A 15,352-nucleotide genomic window follows, 5' to 3' on the forward strand; every position below is an offset into this window, starting at 1 on the left:
GAGATCATTTGGAGACATTGGACTTGGCCAGACATAACATGACTTTTCTATTTAATAGGAGAGATGGAGTAAATAATAATGTGTATGCATTCAGGGATATTTGAAAATATGATGTTATTATAGTGTAATTTGGCAAATTACATTTTCCATCTGCTTAGGAGGAGGTAATTTCATCTCTTAATAATGAGGGTAAATGATAGAGTGCCTGAGATTCAAAATGTATGGAGAAGGTTTAGAGTAGTCATGGAGTATGCAGGAATGTTCTAATTAGCAAGACACAGTACAGTTCCCTGGTATATTTGAAAACCTCTAGAACTTGTGAATCCATGCTTATTCCTGGATCAATATCTTACTCATGTGTTGTGTAAAATGTAGTCATGGATAATTATAGATATTTGAAGTCATTGAATATTGAGGTTTTGGTTGGTAAATTTTGTAGTTAGAGGGACATGTTTGCCTTGGTAGTATCTGTTGATATTACAAACTCTGGAGTGAACTGGGCAGTAAAAATGAGAGCTAGTAAATGATGTTTGTTGAGAGGGGCCAGTGCAGTATACATTTCTATGTAGTACAAGAATCTAGGTATAAGGATTATTTTTGTGGAGAAACTAGGAGAGAAGTTTGTATCCCCAGAGTGGGAACTCTGATGTTTGATGTGAGAGAGACATTCCATGTAAAAACCTGTGAGTGATGTGTAAAACTCCAGGAATTTATGCTTGTGGAAAAGCAGAGAAAAATTCTAATTCTAGCTGTGTAATTTTCTACCATGTAATTTTGTCATATTAAAATTTTCTGAAATTTCTGAATCTGTGATCATGTTATTTGTTAACTTTGTAAATAAACTAAATAGAATTGTTATGAAGATTAAATAAACAAATGCAGTTAAACATCAATAGCATCACACACAATACCTATTTTTTCTTTTTTCTGGGTCATGGATACAAATTGGTGAATTATGCCTACCATTGTTTATGACAAATTATCACCATTTGTCCATGAAATACATTCTTAACAGTGTTTTAGGGAAAAATTTGCTAGTTATAAAGACTAATGCTTTCACACACACACACACACAAATACACACACATACAAACACACATACCACATATAAAGAGAGAAAGAAATGCAGGGATGTTGTCACAAATGAAGATTAATATGGGGCAGTACTACAGCAGCCATTTTATGAAATTACATGTGGAGCAACTGGATATCCTAACAAACCTATTCATTCTATATTTTCTGAGTCTCCTCACTTCTGAGGACTGTGAGAGTTGACATAAATATGACAATGTGTTCCTCTTACTTCCTTATAAAGGGAATTTGAAGAATTGATTTGGTGTATGGACATCAGATACCTCCAAATGAAAGTAGTATTTGAAATTATTAACCCCATCATGAAATCATTTTGAAGTTCAATGATAAATACATGTATTTAAAAAAAAATTACTAAGATTTATTCACATACCATACAATCATACAAATTATATGAACAATTGATCACACTACCATAATATTGTTGTTTATTCATCATCCTGATCAATTTTTTTTAACATTTTCCTTGTACCAGAAAAAGTGAAAGCAAGAATAAATAAAACAAGAGTAAAAGCAGGACACCCAAATTTTCTCTCCCATTCTTCCTACTCATCCATCCATACACTGGACAGAGGGGAGTGTGATCCACATGGCTTTCCCAATCACATTGTCACCTCTCATAAGCTACGTTGTTATACAATCATCTTCAGGATTCAAGGGTTCCAGGTTGTAATTTGATAATTTCAGATATTTACTGCTAGCTATTTGAATTCATTAAAACTAAGAACAGTTATCTACATTGTGCATGAGTCCCCACCAGAGTGACCTCAGCTCCTTTTAGTATCTCTCAGTCACTGAAACTTATTTCATTTCATTTCACATCCCCCTTTTCATTAAGCTGTTCTCCATGTCACAATACTGTGTCTAGATTCCTCCCCAGGAGTCAAATTCTATGTGCCAGGCAGATGTCTACCCCTGGGTGTCAGATCCCACATAGAGGAGAGGGCAGTGATTTCACCTGCCAAGCTGGCTTAGCTAGAGAGAGAGGGCCACATCTGAGCAACAAAGAGGCATTTGGGAGGAGGCACTTAGGCACAATTATAGGGAGGCCTAGCCTCTTCTTTGCAGTAACAGTCTTCCCAAGGGCAAGTCCTCTGATAGAGGCCTTGGCACATCAAACTGCCAGTCCCCAATGTCTGTGAGCACAACAGCAATCTTCAAGGTGAGGAAGCCCAACACCCCTGCATTCTCCCCCAGCTCCTCAGGGGGCTCTGCATATTCTTTCATTGTTTTTTTAAAAATTAACTACTAAATATAAAAATTTTTTTTAAATAAACAATATAAAAACATTCAAAACAAGCCAAAACCAGGGAAAAAGAAAAAGACAACTAACCTAAAATAACTACTTTACTTCCAACATGCTACTGTTCTACCCCAAGAAAATATACAGACTATAACCAAGCAAAGAATAAGACAGATAACCTAAGAGAGCAACATTTCCATAAACTTGTTCCTACCACACCCACCAGAAATTAACAAACCTTAGTCATTCCTGGACATTTCCAGAATGTTAAATTTACCCAAAATAACTTATCTGTTCTTATTAGGTATTGTTCCCCCTTTACTAACTGCTCTCTGTTGTTAGGTCCCCTGCATTCTACATTATAAACCATTTGTTTTATATTTCTCAATGTTCACATTAGTGGTAGCATATAATATTTCTCTTTTTTTGCCTGGCTTATTTCACTCAGCATTATGTCTTCAGGGTTCATCCATGTTGTCATATGATTCATGACATTGTTCTTTCTTACTGCTGTGGGGTATTCCATCATGTGTATATACCACATTTTATTTATCCACTCATCTGTTGAAGGACATTTGAGTTGTTTCCATCTCTTGGCAATTGTGAATGCTGCTATGAACATTGGCATGCAGATATCTATTCATGTCACTGCTTTGAGATCTTGGAGGTATATACTGAGAAGTGCAATTGCTGGATTGAAAGGTAAGTCTATATCTAGTTTTCTGAGGAACTGCCAGACTGTTTTCCAGAGTAGCTGAACCATTATACAGTCCCACAAACAATGCCTAAGAATTCCAATTTCTCTACATCCTCTCTAGCATTTGTAGTTAACTGTTTGTTTAATGGCAGCCCTTCTAATTGTGTGTGAGATGGTATCTCCTTGTGGTCTTTATTTGCATCTCTCTGATAGCTAGTAAACTTGAACATTTTTTCATGTGTTTCTTTTTTCTACCCTTTCACTTTCAAATTCTTTATGTTCCCATGTCTAAGATGAGTCTCTTGTATGCAACATATTGATGGTTCATATTTTTTGATCAGTTCTGCCAATCTATATCTTTTAATTGGGGAGTTTAATCCATTTGCATTCAACATTATTACTATGAAGACATTTCTTGAATTGGCCATCCTCTCCTTTAGCTTATGTTGCTAAGTATATTTTTCCCTCTCATGCTTAATGTACCCATAATGAATCTCATTATACTGAATCTTTCTCCATATCTCTCTCTCCTTTCTTTGTTTCTTTTTCAGTAATATATCAAGTAGCGCAGGTCTCTTGTTAGCAAATACCCTCAGCATTTGTTTGTCTGTCAAAAGTTTAAGCTCTCCATCAAATTTCAAGGAGAGCTTTTCTAGGTAAAGAATTTTTGGTTGGCAATTTTTCTCTCTCAGAAACTTAAATATGTTATGCCACTGGCTTCTCATCTCCATGGTGCCCACTGAGTGGTCACTACTTAGTCTTAAGTTTCCTTTGTAAGTGATGAATTGCTTTCTCTTGTCATTTTCAGAACTTGCTCCTTCTCTTCAGTAGCAAACAATCTGATCAGAGTATATCTGGGAGTGGGTTTATTTGGATTTATTCTCTTTGGTGTTTGTGGGGCATTTATGATTTGTGTATTTATGTTGTTTAGAAGATTAAGACATTACCCCAAAATTTCTTTGAATACTCTTTCCAGACCTTTAGCCTTCTCTTCCACTTCTGGAAAACCAATGATTCTTATATTTGGATGTTTTATATTAGCTATCATATCCCTTAGGTCCATTTCAATTTTTTCAGTTTTTTCCACATTCTTTCTTTTGTTCTTTCAGTTTCCATTCTGTCTTCTTTGAGGTCACTGATTTGCTGTTCAGCTTCCTCTAGTCTTGTGCTGTGAGTATCCAGAATCTTTTTAATTTGGCCAACAGTTTCTTTTATTTCCATAAGATTGTATATTTTTTTATTTACTCTTGCAATTTCTTCTTTATGATCTTCTAGGGTCTTCTTCATGTCATTTGTTTCCTGTGCCATGCTTTCATTGTTTGTCTTTAGTTCTTTGTTAATTGCTCCAAGTACTGTGTCTCCTCAGATCTTTTGATTTGGATGTTTGGGTATGAGTTATCCATATCATATGCTTCACATGCTTTAAATTTTTCTGCTGTTTTTTGGCCTCTTGGCATTTGCTTAACTTGATAGGGTTATTTTATGGTATGTAGGCTTATGCAAACACTTTATCCCTAATTTGTCAGATGTACAGCTTGGTGGCATACCCTTTCCCTAACTAAACAGCATGTGGCATCCTTAAGCCACCTATTCCCCTTAAACCAGTTTTCCCCAACTTTGTCTTTGTGGTGAGTGGGGGTCTGAATCTTGTGGGAGTCCAATTGGTGCACCAAGTTTGCATGTGTATTTGGTGCTGCCCACCTTGAATGTGGGGCATGTGTCTGAGTGGTTAGGGAGGGAAAGCAGCCTTAATAATCAAGCCTCCCAAGTGTTCCTTTTATATTTAAAGCTGTTGTAAGAGACTAAACCTTCAGTTGAGTCTCACTACAGTTCATCTTTCCACTGACCCAGAAATCCTTGGTATTGGTGTATTATCCCTGGGACTACTGAGTGGGTCCCTCTTCCAAGCCATGCCCTCCCAGGGCCTCCACTGAGGGAAGATTGTGCTACATCACAGGTGAGAACCATCCCCCAAGGGAAGTCCTGGGCCACAGGGCCATGTAGGGGTTTTCCCAGCCTGCTGAAAAGATGGCTGTATGTGGCATGTGAAATTCCTTCTATTTGCACACCTCTGACTTCCTAGCTCTGGGACAATTAGCTGCAGGTGTCCAAAAGCCTATCATCCATGCCAGATATTGTGGCATGTGCATGTGTTGCTTGATACAGTTCCCATTGTGCCAGGTTTTTTTGGCAAAGCTCTGGGCTGTGGTGCTGGCACTGGAAAGGAGTGTTCCCAGCCTGCTGGCCAGATGGCTGTATGGGGTGTGTTTATTTTCCCCTTTTTGCTAACTTTTGCCTTCCTACCTCTGAGACAATTAGTAGCGGGTGCCTGAAAAGTTATTGTCCGCACTAGATATTGATGCATGCTCACAGGTTGTGGGAATGCATTTCCAGCCAGACTTCACTGTGCAGTTCTTGCTGTCATATCTGCAGCTACTTTTGGGTTTTTAAAACTAGTCCAACTCCAAATGCCAACCCCAGTTTCTTGAGACTGCAGCATGGCTGCTGGTTAGCCAGCAGGCTCACTCACTTGTTTCAGAATGTAGATTCCCAGTTTTATGAAGTACATGGTCCCTGTGGATTTAGAAGACCTTGTCCAGCTGGTGCATCACTGAAACTGGTGTTCTGCATCACTTCTTGTCTTTTATCTAGTATTTTTCATGCAGATGTTTTTGCTCTGTCTCTCCTAACTGCCGTCTTCCAGAATCCTCCCTTGATTGGCTTTTATAAGTGGAATTCATTAAGTTAAAAATTTACAGTTCTAAGGCCATGAAAGTGCCAAACTAAAGCATCAAAAAGAGGATAACTTCACCAAAGAAAGATGGATGGCATCCAGAACACCTCTGTCAGCTGGAAAGGCACATGGTTGGAGTCTGTGGTTCCTTTGCTCCTTGTTTCTGGTTTCAAAATAGCTTTCTCCAAAATGTCTCTGGGCTTCTGTCTCATGTAGTTCCTTTCTGTCAACTCCTGTTCATCCTTTCTTGCTCTTCCAGAGCATTTCTCTCTAAGCATCTGGCAGTGCTCTCTTAGCATCTTTGGTACAAACTCTATGCTTCATCTCTCATTTTAGCATCTTCAAATATACATTTATTTGCATCTGCAGCAACTCAACTTTCTGGGTCTGTGTGGGATCTCAGCTATCTACAGGACTCTGGTCATCTAATGAAGACCTACCCTGAATGGATGTGGTAACACCTCCAGGGAAAAGAAACAATCAAAAATCTCACCCAACAAGACTGGATTAAAGATTGTGGCTCTTCTGGGGTCCAAAACAGTTTCAATCTTGCACAATATTCAAATCCACCAGGAAAAGTTCTGAAAATTATTGTCAAGGGGGTTGAGAGAGTGGTCTTTCCAGAACCCCAAGGAGTTGAACCAAGTTGATTTACACCAAGTACATACAAAAGGCCAGGGAAGGATAGAGCAGGAATGGACTGAGGGTCCAGAGGGCATGGATAGGTCTTGGAGGACCTATGGTAGAGCATAAATGAAAAATACATAAATCTGAGAATTTGCACAATATTTATGTGCATGAGAAAACAAAAATCCACATGCAGTATGTGTTAGAGATACCTAGTTTTTAATATTCTAATTTGCATTTATTTCATTAATAAAGTTAATTTTTTTCTTTTTCCATTCCCATTTGTATTTTTTCTTCTATTAATCCTTTCTTTATATCATTACCCCATTTTTCCATTACAAATTATCATTTTTTCCCTCATTGATTTAAAAAAACCCTTTAGGCCTCTGCTGCCTCTGCTGTCACCTCCTCCACCAGAGCCATTCACTGCTGTGTGGGGAGGACAAGGCAGGGCTGCTGGGGCCACCATGAAGCCTGACACAGTGAATGAGGACAAGACAATTGAGCTCATGTTGCAAAAGTGTATTTTTGGCATTTTGTTGAAGAAAGCTGGATACCATAAACAGAAAGAATCTTGGAAGATGCTTCACTGCTGTCTTTTCTCAGACTAGTCTGAAAAGGAATACACCCATTCATTCTGGATTGGTGGATCTGAAGTACAAAATATTTTCCAGATAATTAATGGAACATCATCTGTGATCATTTCCAGAAAGAGGCCATCAGATGGAAACTATCAAAAAGAAAAAAGACTAGTGTATTAAATATTTTGACCAGTGCTCTGAATCAGATAAAGTGGAATTGGTGGATCATTTTATTTCATGAATGTGTGACTAACAGCACAGACATATTAACTCTTACCTGAAGCCCATATTGCAGCAGGACTTTATTACTGCTTTACCAGAGCAAGGCTTAGATCACATAGCAGAAAACATTCCTTCCTGCCTGGATTTCAGGTTTCTGTGTGTGGCAGAGCTGGTTTGTAAAGAATGGCAATGAGTGATCTCAGAAGGAATGCTTTGGAAGATGATTGAATGAATTTTACACGGAGACCCTCTATGGAAGGAACTTTCAGAAAAAAGAGGGTGGGGTCAGCACCTGTTTAAAAACAGACTCACAGATGGCCTTCCCAATTCATTTTGTAAGTCATTATACCCAAAGATCATCCAGGACATAGAGATGTAGAATCTAATTGGTGGTGTGGATGACACAACTTGCAGAGGATTCAGTGCCACTCTGAAAATAGTAAAGGTGTCTACTGTTTACAGTATGGTGATGAAAAAATTATCAGTGGCCTATGAGATAATTCTATTAATATTTGGGATAAAACCAGCTTGGAATGTTTGAAAGTGTTAATGGGACAAACAGGCTCTCTTGTTTGTCTCTAGTATGATTATTTCATTGTAACTGGCTCTTCAGTCTCTACAGTAGGAGTCTGTGTTGTGAACACAAGTGAAGTTCTGAATACACTGATCCACCACAATGAGATTGTATTGCACTTACACTTTAGCAATTGACTCATGGTGACTTGTTTCAAGGACCACTGCATCACCATGTGGAACATGGCTTCTGTCAGTGATATCACTTTATGCCATGTTCTGGTTGGCCACCGCACTACTTTCAATGTGGTAGACTTTGATGATAAGTACATCATGTGTGCCTCTGGTGACAGAACCATCAAAGTGTGAGGCATAAGTACTTGTGAATTTTTTTGTGCTATGAATGGGCACAAGTTAGGCATTCCTCCTGTACAAGGATCAGCTAGTTGTTAGTGGATCATCAGATAATACCATTAGGCTATGGGATATTGAATGTGTCACCTGTTTAAGGGTCCTAGAGGGACATGAAGAATTGGTCCTCTGCATCCACTTTGATAATGAGGATTGTCATCAGGGTCTGTGATGGGAAAATTAAAGTTTGGAACTTGCAAGCTGCTCTTGACCACTGCACACCAGCAAGCACTTTGTGCTTGTGCATGTTGGTGGAACATTCTGGTCATGTTTCAGCTTCAGTTTGATGACTTTCAAATCATCATCAGCTCCCATGATGGCACTATTTTGATTTGGGATTTCTTAAATGTGCCTACCAGTGCCCAGAATGAGGTGCACTCTCCCTTCAAAACATACCCTTACACCTCCAGGTAACAGTCTGCACTTTTACCCACTTCAGGGATTCCTAGTCTTGAACTACTGGCTACATGGCTACCAAATGCCTAAGGGAGTTCATTCACAGCTGAGTTAAGAAGCTGTAATTGGTTCTAGATGCTAGGTAGATGCAAAACAACCTAACTCTTCAAGTGAGATACCTATTTTTGAATCATGGAGAGATTGAAAGACGTTGAGCACCATGGGATAATTAACACATGAAACACAATGATTTTTATGTTATTATTTATAAGATATCAGTAGTCACATTTTCATTATTAGCAACATAATCCATAGCCTTCTTATATATGAGTTTAGGAGATGAGGGTCTTCCCCTGTTTCTCTTAGAGTAAACTACATGTTTCTCTTGGTTGAACTGGGGGGAGGTATTTCCAGGTGAAGGATTGGGTATATGTGATAGGAAAAGTTTTGATTCTCATGGCTTCTTGCTCCTTCCTCAGCTTGGATGCTTAGTGCTTGGACTGTCTGAGAGTGAAAACCCAGAGGAAGATAGTTGGTGGCAGAACTACTGACAATGAAACCAGTGGTGAGTAGGGAATTGCTATTTCTACTGAAATTTAACCCTTTCCAAGATATGCAGATTTCTCATACTGGTCTGGCACATTCTAAGTACATTCATGGGAAACTCACATATTTGAAATCCACTGTGTATACCCAGAACTCTGTTATAATTATGGTGGGCAAGTTAGTGGGTGAGAAATAATCTTCTCTCCACCATTTATGCTAATTTGTCCAGCCTCTGTTAAAGCTGTGTATTCACAGAAGACATATGAGAGGATTTATTTTCTTCATGCATCCTATGGCCTCATTGTGGAAGTAATTCACTCATCCACTATTTTAGTGGTAGTGCTATGCTTAGGATTGTGGTGAACATAAGGGATAGAAATGAGAAATTGCACAACTTAGTTCAATAGGGAGGCAGATGGTTCATAAGGTGAGCTCAATGAGTCCAGTGTTATGAATGCTGGGGTCAGGACTATGCCATGTTCAGGACAGCACAAGAAAGAGGACAGTAAAGCAATGAAAAAGAATGTATTTATTTTGTCCAATACTTCTTACAGTTTTGAGAGAATATTTTCACATTTTGAAAAGTTATTTGTAATTCTCCTTACCATCTTGTCCCCAGTTAACCATGTTCTCTCTTTAAAAAACATGTGAACAACTTTGTAAGTGGAAGCAATAAACAGGTAATATTGTTTCCTTATTTTAAGCTGTGCACACAGTAGGGGTATTGTACATATAGTAAAATTTTAGGAGCACTGAAAATATTTAAAGAACTATCAAGAGAACAGAACAGATAACAAGTCTATTTGTCACTGAACAGAATCAAGTTGTGTATATAAGAGACACAATGAAGCTCCAGTTTGGAGGTCCAGGTAATCATTGAGTATGGGAGGACATCTACCATAGGAAGAGTCACCCTAAGGCTGTCCTTTAGTATAGTCTCAGGGGGCCCTGGTTTTTCCTAGTAAACATCTTACCCTCATATCTCGTAATAATAACATGAGATTTTTAGAGGTGAAAGAGGAATAATACTGTTCTGAAGTTCAGTATAAAGACTATAAACTTCTACAGAATTATGTACTTTGCTTCATTTATATCTTCCATTTTAATGAATAATGGATTTATCACTTTTACTTAACAAGTGTTGGTTACATAGGAATTATCAGCTCATTGGATTTTTCAAAACTTGTTGCATTTTGTTAAATCATTTCCTAGACAGGGAAACTGAGGTCATTGCAGATGCCTCAAATTGGTGAAATTGGATTTTAAATTTATATCTGAGTGCACATCAAGTATTACATAATTGGTGGGTGCAAGAATAATATGTGAAAAAGTGGTTCATTGCTCTAAGACCCTAGGGAGAGAGGGTTGCCACTTGGAGCCACTGGAAAACATGAACAACACTATATCTGTGTGGGCTGCAGCCAGCTGAGCAGAAGGGATCATTAGTATTGTGCTTTTAATATGGGCCAAAAGTGTAAATTAGTAGATTTTCCAGAGGAGTCAGTGATTGGTTAGTTTAAGGCAAAACCTGTGAAAAGGGAAGAGTACTCAGGGACCTAGGTTTGTGGGGATAATTACCTTACAATTTGGGACTACCTCTGTATTCTGGGTGAAGCCTGTCAGTGATGAAGCAGATGACCTAAGATTTAGGTTTGAAACCTGGGGAGTTATGTCTGCAGGGATGGGAAATTCTTAGCTAGCCCAAAGGTCCATGTTGAGGCATGTGTCTTGGCCAAAATAAGTTGGATTCTGAGGCATAACACAAAATATCCCTTATGATGAGTCTGTGGATTTACTTGAATTTGATGAAAGAGATTTAGGAATTAATTCTCAAGAGAAAATTTTATGATCACCATCTGGAAGTTATTATTGTCAGATTTTTTGGCAAATTTTCAGGTTATATCATTCCAATATTGCCTTATGGTGAAGTTTTATGTAATCAGAGTGTATATGTCTCTGTGAGTATATCTGATAGATGCTGGGTAATCAGTAAGAATGATATAACTGGAAACCCAAACAGTTTTGAGCATTTTGTACACAACCACCACCCTTCCTCAGGGCTCTCATTTCATCCAATGTACTCTGGATATTGGTAGGGATGACATTGACTAAATCAAAATGCCTATGTCATTTTAGGAATCAGTGACCTTCAGTGATGTAGCTATCAACTTTACCAAGGAAGAGTGGGTCATGCTGGACACAAACCAGAGACAGATGTTCAGAGATGTTATGCTGGAGAATATCAATCACCTGATATTCGTGGGTGAGTTTCTCAAGATAGTCTATCTATATACAGCTATCTATCTATTCATCCATCCATCCATCAATTTAATCTAGCATCAAGTTGTTCAAGTATCTAGACAATGGCCCCATGTGCCACACTGATCTTTACTCTGATTCTTTCATAACTCTTATGGTACTTAAACTTTGTGTTTTTGTTTATTCCTAATGTCTTATGTGTCCTACCAGTGGCATGTGATTTTCTGCTCTAAAATTTCAGATCTTTCTTGCTGTTCAATCTCCAACATTAATAACAATGTGAGAAGGCAATAAATTTTATTTCTATGGACAAAATAAATATTCTCTAGATAATCATTATCCACTAATACAGTAGTGGATTTTTGGCACACAGAAGGCATACTATTTTCCACATAGAACATAGATTGTTTTGGTTGAATTTATGTTTATTGGATGCTTTTATAAAGTATACTTCAACCATTTTGGAACCATAATTTCTACTGGTATGAAAATATTGTGGGTACTGTAGTCTATGAATTTAGGCATGGGCATCAATATATCCTTAGTGTTTTTGACTGAAGGTCAAGAATCATCATTTGCAGGAAAAGGATTTTCAATATACTGTATTTAAATTATACTTCCTTGTGCTGTTCATAAGAGCTTACCTTCTGTTCCTCATAGTCTGCCCTGGACTTGATCATGAACTTATATCACTATAGATCTCAAAATCTATGCTTCTTTTTCTCATAAATAGGGTATCAGGTCTACACATCAGAAGTGCTTTCACAGTCAGAACAAGGAGAACTGTGGAGAAAGGGATTAAGGTTTCTCCAAGTACAGAGTCCAGGTGAGTTCTAAGACTCTGTGTTTCACTATAAGGAGGGGCATTGTCACTGAATGAACAACTCCTTAGAAGTATCAGTAGAAGCTTTCCTGAACTGAATGATATTCTCTAAAATGTAGGCTATGAATTTGGGGGGAAATCTCCTCAAATGTGTAATTTTTCCATATGTGTATCAATTTCTATTCAAGAATCCATCTGTGATTGTCTTTCACTTAGGGAAAGGATATTTGTATACTTACAGGAGTTGAACTTTCACATAGTGGCCTGTGTTCTGGTCCTCCTGTTTGAGAATTTTCCCTCTCTTTACCACTGAATATCCCACTTTCTTATCTTCTTGTTTTCCCTTACTTTAATGCTGAAAATATTTTGTCAATTTCCAGAAAAGCGTTTCTACCTCTTAAAGTACACATTAATTTTACATTGTTATTCAATCTAAATGACAACATTTGAAAAATAATCACATGATAATTGATGGTTTTTAAATATTTCATTCTGCTTATGCCACTCTATAATGCTTTTAAAATTGTTCCAGGCAGGGAAAATGACCGTAAAAAAGAAGAAATGATAATCATGCAACATATCTCTAAGAAGGACACATCTACCAACCAAACAAAAGTAAGTTTCATGATTGTGAGCATTTGTCTCCCAATTAGAGAGATAGGATTGAATAATTTAGGAGATCATCACAGTCACCTGAGTAATTATAGATGATATTATTCACTCTCCCATCAAAAAGTTGTGGATAGTTTCAATTAAGCAAAAAAATAACCTGAGGTCAAAACCATAACCTGAAGTCTTATAAAAGGACAACTGAATAAACATGGTTCATATAACTATTCTTTGAAACATAATGAAGTTTCCAAAATTAATTAGTTAGCTCTGCAGTTGAGATGATACAAAAGAGAAATTCTGTGCATACAAGAATGTAGTACCCCATTTACATGGAACTATTATAATGAAGGATAAGTGGAGACTCTGAATGGTTAGACTAGAGAATTACATTAATAAATATATATGGATACATAATTAACAGTCTCTCTTGTCATTTATACTAGCAGATTTCTCACACTGAAGAGGATCTCCTTGAAAGTAATGATTTGGGAGAATACTTCACTCACTCCACAATGACTGACTTGGGAAAGAAGCCCATTGTAAACAAACAATTTCAAAGAGTTCTCAATTACCATTCATTCATTGGTCAAAATAAGAAAATTCAAGCTGGTTGTAAGTCATATAACTGTCATCTATGTGGAAAAGTCTTCAGAGGCATTTCTGGCCTTAGACAACTTGAGAAAATACACACTGTAGAAAAGCCATATGGCTACCATCTATGTGGGAAAGACTTCACTGGTAGTTCTACCCTCAGACAACATGAAAGAATTCACACTGTGGAGGATCCATATGTCTGCCATCTATGTGGGAATTCCTTCAGTCAAAGTTTTAACCTTAGGCAACATGAAAGGATTCATAATGTGGAGAAACTATATGCCTGCCACAGATGTGGGAAAGATTTCATGGCTAATACCACCCTTAGACAATCTGAGAGAAGTCATACTGAAGTAAAACCATATGTCTGCCATGTATGTGGGAAAGACTTCACTGATAGTTCTATATTAAGACAGCATGAGAGAACTCACACTGGGGAGAAACCATATCTCTGCAATATGTGTGGGAAATCCTTCAATCATTATGGTAACCTTAGGCAACATGAAAGGATTCACACTGGAGAGAAACCATATGTCTGCAGTATGTGTGGGAAATCCTTCAGTCATTGTGGTACCCTGAGGCAACATGAAAGAATTCACACTGGGGAAAAACCATATGTCTGCAGTATGTGTGGGAAATCCTTCAGTCATTGTGGTATCCTGAGGCAACATGAAAGAATTCACACTGGGGAGAAACCATATGTCTGCAGTATGTGTGGGAAATCCTTCAGTGATTGTGGTCACCTTAGGCGACATGAAACAATTCACACTGGGGAGAAACCATATGTATGCAGTATGTGTGGGAAATCCTTCAGTCGTTGTGGTCACCTTAGGCAACATGAAAGAATTCACACTGGGGAGAAACCATATGACTGCAGTATGTGTGGGAAATCCTTCAGTCATTATAGTACCCTGAGGCACCATGAAAGAACTCACACTGGGGAGAAACCATATGTCTGCAGTATGTGTGGGAAATCCTTCAGTCAATGTGGTACCCTGAGGCAACATGAAAGAATTCATACTGGGGAGAAACCATATGTCTGCAGTATGTGTGGGAAATCCTTCAGTCATTGTGGTACCCTGAGGCAACATGAAAGAATTCACACTGTAGAGAAAAAATATGTCTGCAGTATGTGTGGGAAATCCTTCAATCATTGTGATACCCTTAGGAAACATGAAAGAATTCACACTGGAGAAAAATCCAATATCTGCAATATATGTGGGAAATCCTTCAGTCATTGTGGTAACCTTAGGCGACATGAAAGAATTCACATTGGAGAGAAACCCAATGTCTGCAATATATGTGGGAAATCCTTCAGTCATTGTGGTAACCTTAGGCGGCATGAAAGAATTCACACTGGGGAGAAACGCAATACCTGCAATATATGTGGGAAATCCTTCAGTTGTAGTAGTCTTAGGCGACATGAAAGAATTCACACTGGGGAGAAACCCAATACCTGCAATATATGTGGGAAATCCTTCACTCGCTGTGGTGCCCTTAGGCAACATGAAAGAATTCACACTGCACAGCAACCACATGTTGGCCATCTATGAGGGAAATCCTTCTATGTACATGATATACTTAGGCAACATGAGAAAACTCACACTGGGGGAAACCAAAAATCGGCCATCCATGTGGGAAATCCTTCCTTCTACATGGAAAAGTTAGGCATCATGAGAGAACTCACACTGGGGAGAAACTATAAGTCTGCCATCTATGTGGGAAATCCTTCCATTTATGTGGTAAACTCAGGTTACATGAAAGAACTCACAGTGAGAAGAAACTATACACCTGCCATGTATGTGGGAAATGTTTCACTGATAGTCTCAGATGACATAAGGTAATTAACAGTGGGGAGAAAACATTTCTCCCATCTAAGTAGGAAAACCTTAGACATTATTCTGCTACTGGACATCAGAGAACTCATTAAATATGTTTTGCTTATGGATGAGTCTTCAGCCACAACTAATATTTAAAATAAAAGAATTCACACAGGAATGTA

At 38.1% G+C, this 15,352-nt stretch overlaps 1 protein-coding gene and 1 pseudogene across 3 annotated transcripts in view; both read left to right on the top strand.

The window, feature by feature from the left end:
- Window positions 1–15,352, top strand: part of LOC119531486 (zinc finger protein 705A-like) — a 231,384-nt gene that overhangs the window by 67,234 nt on the left and 148,798 nt on the right. For all 3 annotated transcript variants that reach the window (XR_005216319.1, XM_037832782.1, XM_037832781.1), the window contains exons 3-6: window positions 8,996–9,081; window positions 11,199–11,325; window positions 12,055–12,147; window positions 12,677–12,759. Coding sequence is in view for 2 of the 3 variants with exons in the window: in XM_037832782.1 (XP_037688710.1) it covers window positions 9,070–9,081; window positions 11,199–11,325; window positions 12,055–12,147; window positions 12,677–12,759 (315 nt within the window). In the remaining variant the exon portion in view is untranslated. The remainder of the gene's footprint in view (window positions 1–8,995; window positions 9,082–11,198; window positions 11,326–12,054; window positions 12,148–12,676; window positions 12,760–15,352) is intronic.
- LOC119532659 lies at window positions 2,225–8,651 on the top strand (annotated as a pseudogene).

Source organism: Choloepus didactylus, chromosome 4, assembly GCF_015220235.1.
Source record: "Choloepus didactylus isolate mChoDid1 chromosome 4, mChoDid1.pri, whole genome shotgun sequence".
NCBI classification, from domain to species: domain Eukaryota; kingdom Metazoa; phylum Chordata; class Mammalia; order Pilosa; family Megalonychidae; genus Choloepus; species Choloepus didactylus.